This window comes from Podarcis liolepis (assembly GCF_965112155.1).
Source record: "Podarcis liolepis genome assembly, chromosome: 9".
NCBI classification, from domain to species: Eukaryota; Metazoa; Chordata; class Lepidosauria; order Squamata; family Lacertidae; genus Podarcis; species Podarcis liolepis.
In genome coordinates, this window is record NC_139564.1 from 60,740,129 (window position 1) to 60,757,721 (window position 17,593).

Genomic DNA, 17,593 nt, shown 5'->3' on the forward strand with positions numbered 1-17,593 from the left:
AGGGGCTGATTTGTCGAGAAGGGTCAAAAACATTGTTAAGCTGGAGTTCCCACGAGTGAAAGGAGCAGGAGACAAAGGAAAATACAGCTATAAATATGAAGAAGAGCCTGGAAGGGACATGGAAGAGACTTAAGGGCCTCGGATACAAGATTGCCAGGTTAATGCGCTAGATTGATGGGATAAAAAGGACTGACAAAACCCGGGACCAGGAGGAAGGGACGTTGGATGAAGATTGGATTGTTCTTATTTTCTTTTTATTACTAGGATTGTCTTATAAAATTGATGAATGTTAAAAAAATGTTGGAACGAAATTACTTGGCTTTAGCAAAAATGTTTAAAGAATTATGTAAGAATATTATGGTTATGAGAAGTTGGTAAAAATAAGGCTTAAGTTTTAAGCTTTAATGTTTTTTATAGTAAGATAAGATTAAAATAGATTAAGGTAATGTAATGACAGAATATTATGAAATATGGAAAGGATTTGCTGCGACAATTAATAACCAGGATACAAAAAAAGGGAGGAGGAGGAGGTCAAAGAAAGAAGGTAATGACAGTTGAGGATTTGAGAATGATGGATTTGTTTTTGAGTGTTTGTGGTGTGTTATTGTTTTTTTGAACTTGTATTGTTTGATGTGGTTTGTTTTTTTCTTGTTTTTTCTTTTTCTTTTTCTGCTTTGTTTTCTTTTGCAATTCTAAAAATTTTTCAATAAATATATATAAAATATATATATAAAAAAAGAAATTTTCCGCACCAGGTACCACTTGACTTTGCTACGCCACTGCAGGGGATGATGGGAGTTGTAGTCCAACAACATCTGGGGACCCAACACTGGACTAAATGACCTGTTAAATGACCTGCAAAGTTCGTTCCAGCTTGTGACAATTCCCTACTTATCTGGAATCTTATAGACTGTCCCCCAAGAATCATGAACACACAAACCATAGAGTATTCTCCATCCTTTCTGTCCCTTTGGTTTGTCTGCTCCTGTTTGTGCAGTGAGCATGAACCTCCTGGAATCAGAGCTTAGCTGAGGGAAAAGTGACTTTAGGGTAGAGAACGTGCCATGAAAGGAAGCTGTGGGGTGGGGCGAAGCAGGGAAACCAAAATGCTTGTTTACAAATCTATTGTACTACCAACCTTACTGTATGCTTGTGAAATGTGGACCACTTATTAATGCCATCTCCAACTCCTCAAAAGATTCCATCAACGGTGTCTCCAAAAAATTGTACACATCACTTGGGAAGACAGACGAACTAATGCCAGTGTACTGGAAGAAGCAAAGATCACCAGTGTCGAAGCAATGATTCTTCAACATCAACTTCATTGGACTGGTCATGTTGTTTGGATGCCTGATTATCATCTTCCAATGCAACTACTCTATTCCGAACTTAAAAATGGACAGCGTAATGCTGGAGATCAACAAAAGAGTTTTAAAGACTCTCTCAAGTCAAATCTTTAAAAATGTAGTATAAACACTGACAACTGGGAAACACTTGCCTGCAAGAGCTCCAACTGGAGAACAGCCTTTACCAAAGGTGTCATGGACTTTGAAGATGCTTGAACTGAGGACAAAAGGGAGAAACGTGCTAAGAGGAAGGCATGCTTGGCAAGCCCTCACCATGATCAACTCCTGCCCAGAAACTATGTCCCCACTGTGGAAGGATGTGTGGATCCAGAATTGGCCCCCACAGTCACGTATGGACTCTTAAAACTGTGTTCATGGAAGACAATCTTACTCAGCTACGAGGAATCGCCAAAGAAGAAGAAGCACCCTGACTCATTTTGTTATAAAAATCAGTATCCTACTGATTCCTCCTGAAGTATTAGGAAGACTGATAGGCTTGCTTGTACCCACGTGGCCAGTTATAAATGCCTCTTGGTTATGGTATACCCGTTTCAAGGTTCATACGTCTTTGTGAAAGAGGAAAGTGGGTATTTTTCAACCCCTTGTAATCGATAAGTTTGCACTTAATGTGGCCCTTCGCCGCATGCTCCTTTAACATCCGACCTGTCCTTTGGGGCTTGCATTATACATGAGAGTCCCGATACAGTTACATCTTTAATTATTCTGCACAAAAGGCCAAGCCTACCGTTACAAATTCTATGTTTCATTTATACGATCGTCCAAGATTGCCTTCCTCCGAAGAGATCTTGGGTGGGGTGGAAGGGACAAACGACAATAACAAAGGCATAGCTTTGCAAACTCGGTTGGATTCCATGGCATCTTAAATGACAGCTTTGCCAGCGTGCTCCCCATTAGCTACAACAATTATGAAAATGAGTTTTATCGCATGACCTCTGGGCTGCGATCTCTTTTCAGTGCCACCCTGAATTTGTCTGTCTAGAATATCAGGGTTTCCAAACCTACAACACAGGTACCTTACTTGGCTAAATGGAAATTCTTAACAGCATCAGTTTATGACCTAGGCTGCATCTGCAAATTTGCAGCATGCTGCAGTAATAAAACCTGAATTCATTGAATGGGCTCCATGTAATAGGCAAACACACATTTCCAGGTTTTTGTCCTGCAAGTAGCACAGGAGGAATTAAAAGGCACACAAAACAAGTTGGACACACACAAAACAAGATTTTAGGAATATGGCACTTCTACAGTCACATTACATAATTCACTTTAAATACTCGTGGGTTGCACCCTCACACATGTTGGGTTGCTCATGAGTTGCCACTCTCCATGATCTGGAGAGAGGCATAAGGAGAAAAATGAAAAAAGGATAGAGAGAGGGGAGAGGGGAATGACAGCAGAGAAAAAAGGAAAAGAATGAAAGAAAGAGCTAGACAAATTTAAGCAGGACCAAAAAAATTTAAAAGGAGTTGATGTTGCAAGTTGTTACTTTAAAAGTTAACCTTAAATCTGTAAATTTTCAAAAGGTTGCTGGGTTAAAAGGCATTGCTTTTTATTATGTTTATTTTTTACATTAACTATACAAACAAGTAACAAGGGGCAAGATACAAGATTAATCTAAACATCTTTCATAGCTATCATAATTGGACGATGAGATGTCAAGCTGATGAATGTGGATATGTACAATAATAGAATCATAGAACCCACTCAATGCAAGAATTCATTATGGTATTTATCAGACCTGCTCTCTCCAATGAGCTCGAGCTTAACGTACAGTCATCTAATTTTATCCTGACCACCACCGCGAGAGAGAATGAGATAGGGACTTGCACGAAACCGAGAGAGAATAAGGGATAGAAACTTGCACGAAACCATCTAACAAGCTCAGTGAAGGAGAGAGAGAGAGAGAAAAAGAGAGAGAGAGAGAGAGAGAGAGAGAGAGAGAGAGAGAGAAATAGACAGACAGGTACATATAGAGATCAGCCTCCTTGATCCAGGTCTAAGACTCTGTCCTTGACCAAACTGGTTTTTGTTGGAGATAATTGGACTTCTATAGTTCCTTTCTTCCTTTCAGGAAATGTCCATCACAGTAGGGAAAACTATAAACATATGCACTTTTGTTCTGTACTCATTTACTTGGAAGGAAGTACCGTGCAGTTTATTTCCAAGTCAGGTGTGGTTCAGATCGCAGACCTTCATCCTGAAAGCACATGTTTTGCCCCACGTGGAATTGGAGAAGACTCGATAAGAATGAAGTTCTAGGGTTGGGGGAGACACGTCATCCACTTTCATCACGGGCGAAGCTCTTTTAATATAACATGGGGGCATTTGAGGAATATGCGGCCCTGGTTGCATTTCTCCTCAAAGTGCTTTGCCAATGACCAAAACGCTCATGAAAAAGACCATGATGAAAAAGATCCACATGAAAAATCTGTCCATCACTTTGGCTACCTTCTTCCACTCCACTCCTTTGGCGTGGTTGGCTTTGTGGCGTCTCACGCAGCTAGCGATATACTCAATATTCTTGATCAGGATTCTGTAGCAGGAACAGCAACTAACAATATCCCTGGCATTTTCACCCGGGACTCCACTGCCGTCACAAACATCATCTGGGGGCTTCTTTTTGAGGTCACAGCTGCTGTGTTGGATCTTGGCAAGTGGCCTCCTCGTCCCTTCGTATCTGTCTTGGTCTTTTTGACAAGCGCTATTCGTCTTTTCCACCTTTGGGTCCCGCTCTTTGACACGTTGCAAACTTGTGCAGTTTTCGCCAACGTCATAAACAAAGAAGATCTTTGACATGTAGTCCAAGATGACCACCCTCGCCCACTGTGGGACAGGCTTGGCGCCTGATCCACAGTAATGGATATTCATTATAATGATGGTCAGTGCTGTGGATGCTGTGATCATTGTCATAGTAGCAATGTAATATTTACCTATGAGGTGAGGAGAAAAGACGGCTCAAATGCTTGAATTAACAACAACAAGCAATCACGGGAGGAGTTTAACACTGCGCTGTTCTAAATGTTTATTGCTTGTTTTATTACATTTCTGTCCCTTTCCTCCAAGGAGCTCAAAGTGGTATAGGGTCACAAAATCACAGAACTGTAGGACTGGAAGGGAACACAAGGGTCATCTAGTCCAACCCCCTGCAATACAGGAATCTTTATGCAATGTGGGGCTTGAATCCATGATGCTGAGCTATCCCAGGACATGGTTCCTTCTGTGGTAAAAAAAGGGTAAAAGGTAAAGGACCCCTGGACAGTTAAGTCCAGTCAAAGGCGACTCTGGAGTTGCAGCGCTCATCTTGCTTTTCAGGCTGAGGGAGCCGACGTTTGTCCACAGACAGCTTTCCAGGTCATGTGGCCAGCAGGACTAAACCGCTTCTGGCATGACGGAACACCACGCCAAATGCCGTTTACCTTCCTGCCACAGAGGTACCTATTTATCTACTTGCACTGGTGTGCTTTTGAACTGCTAGGTTGGCAGAAGCTGGGACAGAGCAATGGGAGCTCACCCCATCGCAGGGATTCGAACCGCCAACCTTCTGATTGGCAAGCCCAAGAGCAGGCATAGGCAAACTCTGGCCCTCCAGATGTTTGGGACTACAATTCCCACCATCCCTAGCTAACAGGACCAGTGGTCAGGGATGATGGGAATTGTAGTCCCAAACATCTGGCGGGCGGGGGTTTGCCTATGCCTGCCCAAGAGGCTCAGTGGTTTAGACCACAGCATCACCCACCACCCACTTTACCTTTCCTTCTGTGAAAGCATCTCTGCTGGCCCAACAAAACAAACTCCCCTCTCCTCCACATGAGTACTGTTCTAAGGGATCTCCTGACCCCGTCCCCAAAGGCACGTGGAGAGGGGAATGCCCCATTGTGCTAGCAGAAGTCCTTGTGTGGGCTTTCACTAGGAGGACCAGGTAGCTGAATCTGGCCCCATATCAGAATGGTCCGTAGCAGAATCCAATGTTACGATTGTGTTCATGACAACCAGAGCTGGCAATGAATTTGGTGGACATCATTACAAGACGCGGGTGGCGCTATGGGTTAAACCACTGAGCCTAGGACTTGCCGATCAGAAGGTCGGTGGTTCGAATCCCCGCGACGAGGTGAGCTCCTGTTGCTCGGTCCCTGCTCCTGCCCACCTAGCAGTTCGAAAGCACGTCAGAGTGCAAGTAAATAAATAGGTACCGCTCCAGCAGGAAGATAAACAGCATTTCCGTGCGCTGCTCTGGTTTGCCAGAAACGGCTTAGTCATGCTGGCCACATGACCCAGAAGCTGTACACTGGCTCCCTCGGCCAATAAAGTGAGATGAGTGCTGCAACCCCAGAGTCGGTCACAACTGGACCTAATGGTCAGGGGTCCTTTACCTTTACCTTATTACAAGACATTAGCATCATTGAAAGGACCACATTTCCTTTTAAGTCTAGGGAATCTGTCCATATGTGAACTATCACTTGCACAAAAATTGCCTTATGGCATCAAACGAAAGGGCTCTTTGTTCATCACTCTGTCTCCAAAAGTGGCCAGCTAGACCCTGTTGGTTTGTTTTCTACAAAATCAATATTGCCCTTCATCAATACTTCCAAAGCACTGTAAAGCATGCTAAGACAAACAGCATACAACAAGCAACAGCACGGAGAGAGTCTTTGCCCAGAGTTGAATTCAATGTTGCGCTATGACAATTGTCCTGTCTGGCAACACTATGTGCCAATCTGAGGGTTCTCCCAATCCTTCAGAGCGGATTTGGGTGAGGTGGGGGGCATTGCGAGGGAGATGGGGAAGTCCCAGTGCATTAATTTGAATCCTCAGGCCGACTTCCAGTAGCAGAACAACTTAGTTGACTCCAACTCCCAGTGCCTAAAAGATACCTAGGCTGGCACCAGGCAAACTCCCCGGGGAAGGAATCCCTGCTTCCCTAAAGTTATCATTTCAGGATGCACCTTAGGCAGTCAGACAAAGCACCACCAGCTCTGCAAGGGCAAACATAGGGGATCAGGAAGAAGGTAGGACTGAGTTTTATTTCTTATCCTATATCAGCTCTGCAGCTCGCCCCCCCCCATGGCACATTGTAGCTGGACTTGTTGGGATAATTATCCCATTAAATATGAGATTGTTATTTTGCAATGCATTGTACCAAATGTTAGGATTATGTCACATTTGAGGAACTTAAATAAATGCATAAAGGTAAAGGGACCCCTGACCATTAGGTCCAGTCATTGCCGACTCTGGGGCTGCAGCGCTCATCTGGCTTTATTGGCCGAGGGAGCCGGCGTACAGCTTCTGGGTCATGTGGCCAGCATGACTAAGTCGCTTCTGGCGAACCAGAGCAGCGCACGGAAATGCTGTTTATCTTCCCGCTGGAGTGGTACCTATTTATCTACTTGCACTTTGACGTGCTTTCGAACTACTAGGTTGGCAGGAGCTGGGACCGAGCAACGGGAGCTCACCCCGTCACGGGGATTCGAACCGCCAACCTTCTGATCGGCAAGTCCTAGGCTCTGTGGTTTAACCCACAGTGCCACCCGCGTCCCACAATTTTTGCAATGCATTGTACCAAATGTTAGGATTATGTCACATTTGAGGAACTTAAATAAATGCATAGCACAGACTAAATCTTGCTTAAAGTAGAACCATCAGAATCAATGGGACTTAAGCTAAGTTTTGCCACATTGTATCCAATAAAGGGAAATGAATTGGATATGTAAGTTAATTTATTGTATGAAAGGTTCGTGACAGCTTAGCCCAAAGACTACGTTTGGCTTTGAGTTACAGCAAAGGAAGTGAGTTCGGTGGCATCACATACAGTGGTACCTTGGTTCTTGAACGGCTTAGTTGTCGAACAAATCGGCTCCCAAATGTCGCAAACCCGGAAGTAAGTGTTCCAGTTTGTGAACATTTTTCGGAAGCTGAATATCCGCCGCGGCTTCCGCTTGAGCGCAGGAAGCTCCTGCAGCCAATCAGAAGGCACGCCTTGGTTTTTGAACAGTTTCAGGAGCCGAACGGACTCCCGGAACAGATTAAGTTCAAGAAACAAGGTACCACTTTATTCGAGAGGGGCTGGCTTGCTCCACAGCAGGCAACAACATCATCAAATAACGGACCCCTCACAGCTCAGTTACATAATCGCTGTTTGCCGGTAAAAAGTATAAATGCTCAGATACCTACCGATCAAGGGCACATTTTCAGAAGGCGGCATGCTCTCCGCAACCATTAGCTGAAACACGGTCAGGGCAAGCAGAACAGTGACCCCCAGAGACACTTTTTCTCCAGAGTCTGCTGGGAGGTAGAATCCCAGTGGAGCCAGAAAAGATATCAACAGACAAGGAAGCAGCAGGTTAAATATATAGAAAGATGATTTCCTTTTCAAAATAAGGGTGAATGTAACATCTGGATAAGGCTCTGAGCAGCAGCCATAGGTTATCACATTCCTAACAGCCGGCATGCCGTGAATCTCCCACTCCACGTCTTCTATAAAGTCTGAGAGGTCGCCGCTGTCTAAAGAATTGAAAATATCTACCTGATTACCATTGTAGGTCCAAGAGCCAAAGGTTAGGTTGCACTCCTGGCTATCGAAGGGGAAGTAAGATACATCCACCACACATGAGCTTTTTGTTATAGCCGGTGAATCCCAAGTAATCTTGCCATCATACCTCAATACAATGTTAGTGTTCACGGGCTCGGAAAAGTCATCATCAGCCCTAAAACAACAACAACAACACCATAAACACATATAAAACAATAAGTATATACAGATAAATCACCTTGTCACAGGGATTCGAACCGCCAACCTTCAGATCGGCAAGCCCAAGAGGCTCAGTGGTTTAGACCACAGCACCATGCTCCCATAACAGCACAAGGCAGGCTGGATGGAAGCTACAAGCTCCCAGTTCACATCTCAGATCACCTATAATTTTACTAAAGCAGGCTTCACACATCTTGCGTAAAGTGCTTCTGAGCCTCTGTCCCACTGTGAGCTGCATGTGTAAAAGGCAGAACCACAGTTTTAAATGTGCTTAATAGCAGATTTTTAAATCGATTGAAGATGTATGAAGCTGAACAAGCAACCACATTTCACTTTTATGTGAGGGTTTTAAGCCGAGGTTGGATGGCCATCTGTCATGGATGCATTAGTTGAGATTTCTGCATAGCAGGGGGTTGGACTAGATGACTGTTGGTGTCCCTTCCAACTCTACCATTCTATGATTCTAATTATGCTTCATAAATACTAAGGATAACATCAACAACATACTGCCCACACAAAAGACAATATATACTTTAAAGGTGTTTAGAGTTTGAATACCTTCTGAATGACTTTACTCAAGAGTCAATATCGGAATGAAATGGCCAGGGTGGGAATTGTCATTGAGCTACCTTAATAAACAGATTCAAAACATGACATGCCTGGCTGTCTGCCAGACCATGAGAGAGCTTTTCCTTAGCACTTTTGAAACTGTGGCGTTCAAACACCTTTCGGTATAGGCACGTGCAATTTTCACATCCTTTTTCTTACGTAGATGAAAGAGAAAATATTTTATGTGTCAACAACCTATCTGGTGACTAGAGATGTCTGATGGAAGTAACACAAGTGTTGTGAAATAACCTAGATTTCCTACCAAAGGAAATAAAAGCTTGGGGCAAGGGAAGATTTCATGAGTTGATCATTCAACCAGATGAAAGGTGACCATAGGTGGCTTGTTGGGCCTAAGCTCACAAGATCATTTGAAACCAGAACTACCATAATTTTTGCTCTATAAGACTCACTTTTTCCCTCCTAAAAAGTAAGGGGAAATGTGTGTGCATCTTATGGAGCGAATGCAGGCTGCGCAGCTATCCCAGAAGCCAGAACAGCAAAAGGGATTGCTGCTTTCACTGCGCAGCGATCCCTCTTGCTGTTCTGGCTTCTCAGATTCAGAATTTTTTCTTTTCTTGTTTTCCTCCTCCAAAAACTAGGTGCGTCTTGTGGTCTGGTGCATCTTATAGAGCAAAAAATATGGTACTTTTTGCCGGCCAATTTGTGTTTCCAAATGCCTGGCAGTCACCTCTTCCCGACTGCAAAAGGGATGCAATTTACACAAGGTACACATCTATCACTTTCCCCAGGCAACTTCTCTCTGCAAGATGGCCCCAGATCCTTCACTCCCCCCACCAATGAATAGATAAATAAGCATAGCGCTAGATTCTTGCTTGCACATTTGTAAGAAACCTTCCCGGGCCAAACTTACTTGTTATAAAGCACAATGTCCGGTCTCCATACCAGATTGCTGGGGATTCGGATAGAATCCAACCCATCATATTCATCCTTGTCCCACTTCAAATAGGCATCGTACCATGTTTGTCGAATCCATAGGTAGGCAGTCAAAATTTGGTTTCTCTCATCCTGGAATATGACAGGAGGCCTAAACTTAGGAACACAGGAAGCAGTCTTATACAGAATCAGACCACATATTGTCCACCCCAAGGGAGGGCAACCTGTGGCCCTCCAGGTATTTCTGGACTACAACTTCCATCATCCTTGACAATTGGCTATGCTGACTGAGGATGAAGGGAGCTGAGAACCCAAAGACATGTAAGGAGCCATAGGTTGCGCTCCCTTGAAATACAGTATCTCAAAGTCCTGTCTGGAGATGTCCGGGATTAGCAACAGATATCGCTCATAACAAAGATATGGAAGCATGGGAATGATTGTTGAATATGGATATAAAATTTAGTGGTGTATGGAAGTGAGAGCTGGAACATAAAGAAGGCTGATCAGCGAAGAATTGATGCTTTTGAATTCTGGTGCTGGAGGAGACTCTTGAGAGTCCCATGGACTGCAAGAAGATCAAACCTCTCCATTCTTAAAGAAATCAGCCCTGAGTGCTCACTGGAAGGACAGATCCTGAAGCTGAAGCTCCAGTACTATGGGCACCTCATGAGAAGAGAAGACTCCCTGGAAAAGACTCTGATGCTGGGAAAGATGGAGGGCACAAGGAGAAGAGGATGACAGAGGACGAGATGGTTGGACAGTGTTCTCGAAGCTATGAACATGAGTTTGACCAAATTGCGGGAGGCAGTGGAAGACAGGAGTGCCTGGCGTGCTCTGGTCCATGGGGTCACAAAGAGTCGGACACGACTAAACGACTAAACAACAACAACAAATGGTTTAATAGAAAATTATATGAAAATGATATATCAATGGTGTATCTAACTCCAAGCAAACTGGCAAAAATGTATAAATCTAAATCAAACCAACGCTGGAAATGTAAAGAGAAAGAAGGTTCTTTTTATCATATGTGGTAGTCTTGTAGTAAGGTTAAAGTTTATTGGGAAATGATATATAATGAATTGAAAAGGATGTTCAAAATAACTTTTATAAAAACCACAACCCAGAAACTTTTCTTTGGGGAATTATAGGGACAGAACAACCTAAATTGTATAGAAATTGATTTATGTATGCTACTAAGGCAGCAAGAATGTTACTTGCCCCAAAGCGGAAAGAAGCAGAAGTCCCAGAAAAAGAAGAACGGATACAAAAACTTATGGAATATGCAGAAATGGTGAAACTTACTGGAAGATAAAGAAATTAAGATAACAAAGATAAATTGTAAACAGATAAGAACATTGGTGGGATTAATATAATAAGCTGCAGTTTTATAAGAGTATATATTTACAGCAGATAAGTAAATGAGCAAGTGAAATGAACTTGGAAATGCAGAAGATATAAATAATAATAATTTAAGGAACCGCAGAAAGAGGGGAAAGGAAGACAAAATTTGGAAATGTTAAATTGATTGTAAAACTAATGAAATGTGTAAAACTGAAAAATATAAATAAAAAACTAATAAAAAAGGAGATGTCCAGAATTAAACCTGGGACATTTTGCATGTGCTTTGACAATCAGCTAAAGCTTCTCGCACGAACATGTCTGCAAGTCAACACATCCAGAAGGTTATTTTGGAACATGTTATAGATCTAAAAGTGAATGTACTGCTCTGTGGCAACACACAGAGCTGATTCACAGAAAAGTTGACATAGTTAGAACCTCGGTGACATAATTATAGATTGTGCTTTCTTTGCCACGTCATGATGGCAATTTTCCATCATGCATTGACACAGTGGGTGGCTGCAGCAGTCCTAGTTTACTGGAATTATTAAAATATGCATCTGCAAAGACATTTGTGGTCTGCATACATTTTTTGGTGTTCATAAAAACGTATCACACAGAGGAGCCAGAGCTCAGCAGTATCTTCAGTCATATATATTGCTCAAGTCAGATTTTGCTTGTTGTTTTGGGCTGCGACTGGGGTGAGGCTGATAGGAGTTGTGGTTCAAAACATCTGATAGGGACCAGGTTGGCAAAGTTTGGGTTAGGTTTACTGAGCTCCCCTGACACACTGATTTCAACAGGATGTAGGCATGACTAACTGAGACAAAAGGGAAGGAGTTCCACAATCTGCTCCACCAATATAATTAGAATACCCATATTCTTCTCAGATTGCACCCCAGGGAAGGAATATGGGGCAAACGGGGCAGAGAGAATCCTCTTTAGATTGTGATCAATATATACCGTATTTTTCATTCTATAAGACACACCAGACCACAAGACGCACCTAGTTTTTGGAGGAGGAAAACAAGAAAAAATATATTCTGAATCTCAGAAGCCAGAACAGCAAGAGGGATCACTGCACAGTGAAAGCAGCAATCCCTCTTGCTGTTCTGGCTTCTGGGATAGCTGTGCAGCCTGCATTCGCTCCATAAGATGCACACACATTTCCCCTTACTTTTTAGGAGGGAAAAAGTGAGTCTTATAGAGAAAAAAATGCGGTATTTCTGTGTTGGCCTGATATAATAACGTAACAAAAAAAGTAACTCACTTGTAGCTCAACTACTGCTTCTTATCATAAGGAATAAGTGTCTTAATTGTCTACATGGGAAAATGAAAACCGGAGTGCATTACTAACATTAATACAGGAAATTTTTTATTCTGTTTCTTAGCCACCCTTTGTCATAAGGTCTCAGGGCGGGGGTTATAACAATAGCATGTATGTTCAATTATAATTAAAAAAACAAATAGAGTATTGCAGATAGAACCATAAACTAGGCAGCTCAAGGATGACAGGCGCGTTACAGATCCTAACAAAACCCAATGTAAGTTTCAGCCTATAATTCCCTTTCAGTGAGTCAGAGAAGGAACCATGGTATTTTAGCAAAGAAAAAGAGAAACACACCATATCAAAGTCTTCCTTCAAGTCATAGCTGTCAAGCGTCCCTTATTTGGTGGGACAGTCCCTTATCCCAGTGCCATGTCCCGCTGCTGTCCCTTATTGATGATGTCCCTTAAATAAGCTACTGAAAGTAATGGGGCCCTTTCCATGTCCAGCTGTCCTTTGTCAATAACAAATTGTTGCTGTTTTTTTGTGTTGAATATGTGCTATATGGTCATTTATGGACCTAATAGGTATCTGAAGCCATTTGCGCGCAACAAAATATGTATTTTATCAAAGTAATTGTTGATCCCTTATTTTGGCTGCTGATCCCTTATTTTCAAATCTATAAGTTGACAGCTATGCTTCAAGTACGTAGAAGCAGCAAGATAAAAACAAAAGTCCAAAAGTCCTGCAATTCAAAATTGACAGACAAGATCAGGGGCTTTCCATCTGTAGAATATAGACCTCTTTTACTTACCATATCCTTTATTTGGGAGAGAGTGATCTGAAGAGTGACATTCAGTACGCTGTCTGTATCTTCCACTGGTCTGAGAGCATTTGAATAGTCTTCAAAGAGCTCATTAAAGAGCATTTGAGCATATTTCCCTTGTGCTGCCTTAGCAACTGTATAAAACAGATATATTTATTTTACATCGTCCATTGTAAACTTACAGTATTTGGCTTCTGACTTCCAGAGCCACATGAGCCGATTATGATATTTGCAGTAGTATACAGTATTATACATTTTAAAAGGCAAGGTTGGTTGTTGGGGATAGTTTGTTAAGCACTTGGTGTCATTTCTACAATAGAAAGGTAAAACAGCTGCAAGTCAAGGGACCCTGGAAACTGTAGTTCAATAACGGGGCTGGGATTGCTAAAAAAGAATTCTTCGCACCTCCCAAAAATACAGTTTCCAGAGTTCTTTAAAAGGAAACCATGGAGGTTAAACTTCAGGTGCTAAAACTCTGTCCTAACCCTGTTTCTTTCCATGAGACTACGCTGCCATGTAGTGGCACCCTCCTAGTTTCCTAGAATTATTAAAATATGCATTTGCATCTCTGCATACTGAAATTGTTGAGGGTCTGTAGCAGGGTTGCCATATTTCAACCCTAACCCCGTTTCTCTCTCTCTCTATATATATATTTATATACAGTGCTTTTTTTCTGGAGGGACGCAGGGGTATGCATACCCCTAAACATTTTGTGAATCTAAGTTTGGCCTCATTGAGGGGCAGTAATTCAATAGGAGTAGTAAAATGAGAGTACCCCTAAACATTTTTGGGGGGGGAGTGCTGTGTGTGTGTGTGTGATTTTCTGTTTTGCAATTTAGAATATTTATTTAGACAACCTTAAAATATCAGTGACTTCCCTTCTTCTCATTCCTTGATTCATTCTGCATAGCATAAATCCCTGCATATTTTATATAAACTAAAACATTCAGTATTCCACTGTTACATCCATCAAAACCTATTTACACTGTTGAATTTATCTTACTGCTGCCAATGTTTTCAAGTGTACACAATTTCCTCCCATTATATTCAATAAACATTTCCCAATCTTCTTTAAACGAATGTTCTTCTTGTTCTCTTATTCTACAAGTTAGATCTGCAAGCTGCGTATATTCCATCAGTTTAAGTTGCCATTCTTCTTTGGTTGGGACGTCTCCTGTTTTCCATTTTGGGGCTAACAAAACACGGGCCACCGTAGTGGCATACATAAATAACCTTTTCTGACACCTGTGAATTTCAGTCTGAATTGTCCCCAACAAAAAGGACTCTGGTTGTTGTTTCTTTGGAAAGGTGCTTTTAAACATTTTTTCCAATTCGTTATAAATTATTTCCCAATACTTTTTTACCCTTTTACAGGTCCACCACATGTGAAAGAACGTTCCCTCCACCTCATTGCTAACCCTGTTTCTTTCCATGAGAATACGCTGCCATGTAGTGACACCCTCCTAGTTTCCTAGAATTATTAAAATATGCATTTGCATCTCTGCATACTGAAATTGTTGAGGGTCTGTAGCAGGGTTGCCATATTTCAACCCTAACCCCGTTTCTCTCTCTCTATATATATATATTTATATACAGTGCTTTTTTTCTGGAGGGACGCAGGGGTATGCATACCCCTAAACATTTTGTGAATCTAAGTTTGGCCTCATTGAGGGGCAGTAATTCAATAGGAGTAGTAAAATGAGAGTACCCCTAAACATTTTTTGGGGGGGAGTGCTGTGTGTGTGTGTGTGATTTTCTGTTTTGCAATTTAGAATATTTATTTAGACAACCTTAAAATATCAGTGACTTCCCTTCTTCTCATTCCTTGATTCATTCTGCATAGCATAAATCCCTGCATATTTTATATAAACTAAAACATTCAGTATTCCACTGTTACATCCATCAAAACCTATTTACACTGTTGAATTTATCTTACTGCTGCCAATGTTTTCAAGTGTACACAATTTCCTCCCATTATATTCAATAAACATTTCCCAATCTTCTTTAAACGAATGTTCTTCTTGTTCTCTTATTCTACAAGTTAGATCTGCAAGCTGCGTATATTCCATCAGTTTAAGTTGCCATTCTTCTTTGGTTGGGACGTCTCCTGTTTTCCATTTTGGGGCTAACAAAACACGGGCCACCGTAGTGGCATACATAAATAACCTTTTCTGACACCTGTGAATTTCAGTCTGAATTGTCCCCAACAAAAAGGACTCTGGTTGTTGTTTCTTTGGAAAGGTGCTTTTAAACATTTTTTCCAATTCGTTATAAATTATTTCCCAATACTTTTTTACCCTTTTACAGGTCCACCACATGTGAAAGAACGTTCCCTCCACCTCATTGCTAACCCTGTTTCTTTCCATGAGAATACGCTGCCATGTAGTGACACCCTCCTAGTTTCCTAGAATTATTAAAATTATGCATCTGCATCTCTGCATACTGAAATTGTTGAGAGTCTGCAGCAGGGTTGCCATATTTCAACCCTAACACCCTCCTTCATGCCTCCCTGCTATGGAAAAAGTCTCTTACCATGAAGCATTCCCACTGCAAAAACCAAGGAGAGGCTAAAGGCAAAGCTGAGCTTCATTGTGGAGAAGCTTTGCTCCTCTGGCTGTAGACAAAAATATATATCCCAAGCCGTTCTCTAGGTGAAAACATTCATGCCCAGTGCAACCTCACCCGGAGAGCATAAAAGCAATAGACTCTGCCATACTTCTTCCCGCAGCTATAGTCCAGAGTGGCATCGTCCTCTAGAGCTCCAACAATCATCAGTCATCCTCTGTTTTCTCATGGCCCTTACAGATCTGGTAACCTGAGAATGACGTGCTGGGTGACGAGGTGAAGGGATATCACCACGAAACTATTCCGCCAGAACTCCTCTAAGTCCTCGCTGATCACATTTCTTCTCTGCAAATAAAACCACAAAAGTAAGAATCAGCTCCAGCTCTGTTCCCACCTATTTTCTGTCTATCGCCTGCCCCCACGCATACAGCTGCCTGAGACATTCTGCCTCTTCCAAAGGACGCTGAGCATTGGGGCTCCATTGTCATATTTTCATATTTGCAAGCCAATATATAATTTCTACAATATTTTTCCTAGGGAGTATCTCCCACCCCCATGACCTGTGTCACTGATTTAGCGACCATACGGACAAGGGCAACATATTGGTGCATATTTGGCAAAGTTGTTGCGCTTATATTTTCAAAATAAGAATAAACTTTTGTCTAAAACGTATAATTTTCTACTAGAATGGGAAACAAAAGACGAGCTTGTTAAAGCTCCAGTGACACACTCGGCAATAGATATAAAACACAATATAAATCTCAGCCTCTTGGAGAAACTCTGGAAAGGTGACCTGAAAATTTACTAGATGTTATTCATGGAAAGAGAATTATTCGAAAATGATTCATAAATGTTACTTAACTCCGAGTAGGTTGGCTAAGATTTATAAAAGAGAATCAGAAATGTGTTGGAAGTGTAAAGAAGCTGAGGGAACGTTTTTTCATATGTGGTGGACATGTAAAAAGGTAAAAGTGTATTGGGAAATGATTTATAATGAATGGGGGGGGCAGGAATGTTTAAAACTACTTCCCCCCCAAAAAAAATAATCCTTTTTGTTGGGGATAACCCAGACTGAAATTCCTAGGTGTCAGAGAATGTTATTTATGTATGCATAATTCATAAATGATCTATAGGATGTAAGTGCTGTACATCCATATTTTGCGAGCCAAACGCATCTGTTTTTAAATCAGGCCACTACACACATTATAAGGCCACAAATACGTATTTGACACCATGTGTATTCACAAAATGTTTAGGGGTATGCGTACCCCCAGAAAAAGCACTGTACTTATGTGTGTTTACCTTGTGCAATTATCAACATTTATCCTATATTTGAGACCTTAGAATTTCTATAACAATAGAAAAGAGGGACAAACGGTTAAAACGACCTGTCTTGCATTTGGAGCCTAGTTTGTGGTGCAAACCATCTTTGGCGAATATTCATCTTGGAAGCGCAGAATCTAGCAGCAGAGCATGCAGCATTTGGGTTTTTTCATCTTGAGGCAGCAGGGAGGTATAAAGCGGTTCCATGGATCATCAGAACCGATCGTGTACTACCTTGCAAGGTCATTGTTGCGAGGCAGTGCCGAGCTCCTGGCAGCAAGGAAGGGATACCAATGTGAAACGTTAAAGAAAGACCAGCAAGAAGTTGTTATCTGGAATTCCTGTAATTCGACAGAGATGCTTACCAGGTGAGTTACTGATGCTTACCTGTTGGCAGGAGGAGGAGGGAGCAACTCACCTGTCAGGAGGTCAACTACTACTGTCCACTACTGCTGGATTTTTATATGCTTTTAGGTGTACATTTAAGTAAGGCGGTCATAAAGATTTCCAGGCTGTGTGTTCGCAAATGAATGAATAAATAAATAAATTTTAATGTCCGGGGAAATCCGGACGTATGGTTCTCCGCTCGCCACTCTCAGAAACAGCAAGGGCAAGGGAAGCGGCCGAGGAAAGGGTTAAAACAAAGCGCCGCCCCCACC

General features: G+C 42.0%; 1 protein-coding gene across 2 annotated transcripts; it reads right to left on the bottom strand.

Annotated features, from left to right (window-relative positions):
• Positions 1-2,570: 2,570 nt before the first annotated feature.
• On the bottom strand, positions 2,571-17,199 carry CHRNA9 (cholinergic receptor nicotinic alpha 9 subunit). 2 transcript variants are annotated; one of them, XM_083460029.1, is made up of 7 exons: positions 17,000-17,128; positions 15,579-15,956; positions 13,035-13,180; positions 9,593-9,747; positions 7,896-8,068; positions 7,536-7,646; positions 2,571-4,297 (listed from the first exon to the last, which is right to left on the bottom strand). In XM_083460029.1, exons 2-7 carry the CDS (start codon positions 15,634-15,636, stop codon positions 3,726-3,728), a joined length of 1,215 nt encoding a protein of 404 aa, XP_083316155.1. In that variant the 5' UTR covers positions 15,637-15,956; positions 17,000-17,128; the 3' UTR covers positions 2,571-3,725. The 2 variants fall into 2 exon arrangements, with proteins under 2 accessions (XP_083316155.1, XP_083316154.1); XM_083460028.1 differs by having other exon boundaries at positions 7,536-8,068; positions 17,000-17,199.
• Positions 17,200-17,593: the final 394 nt, after the last annotated feature.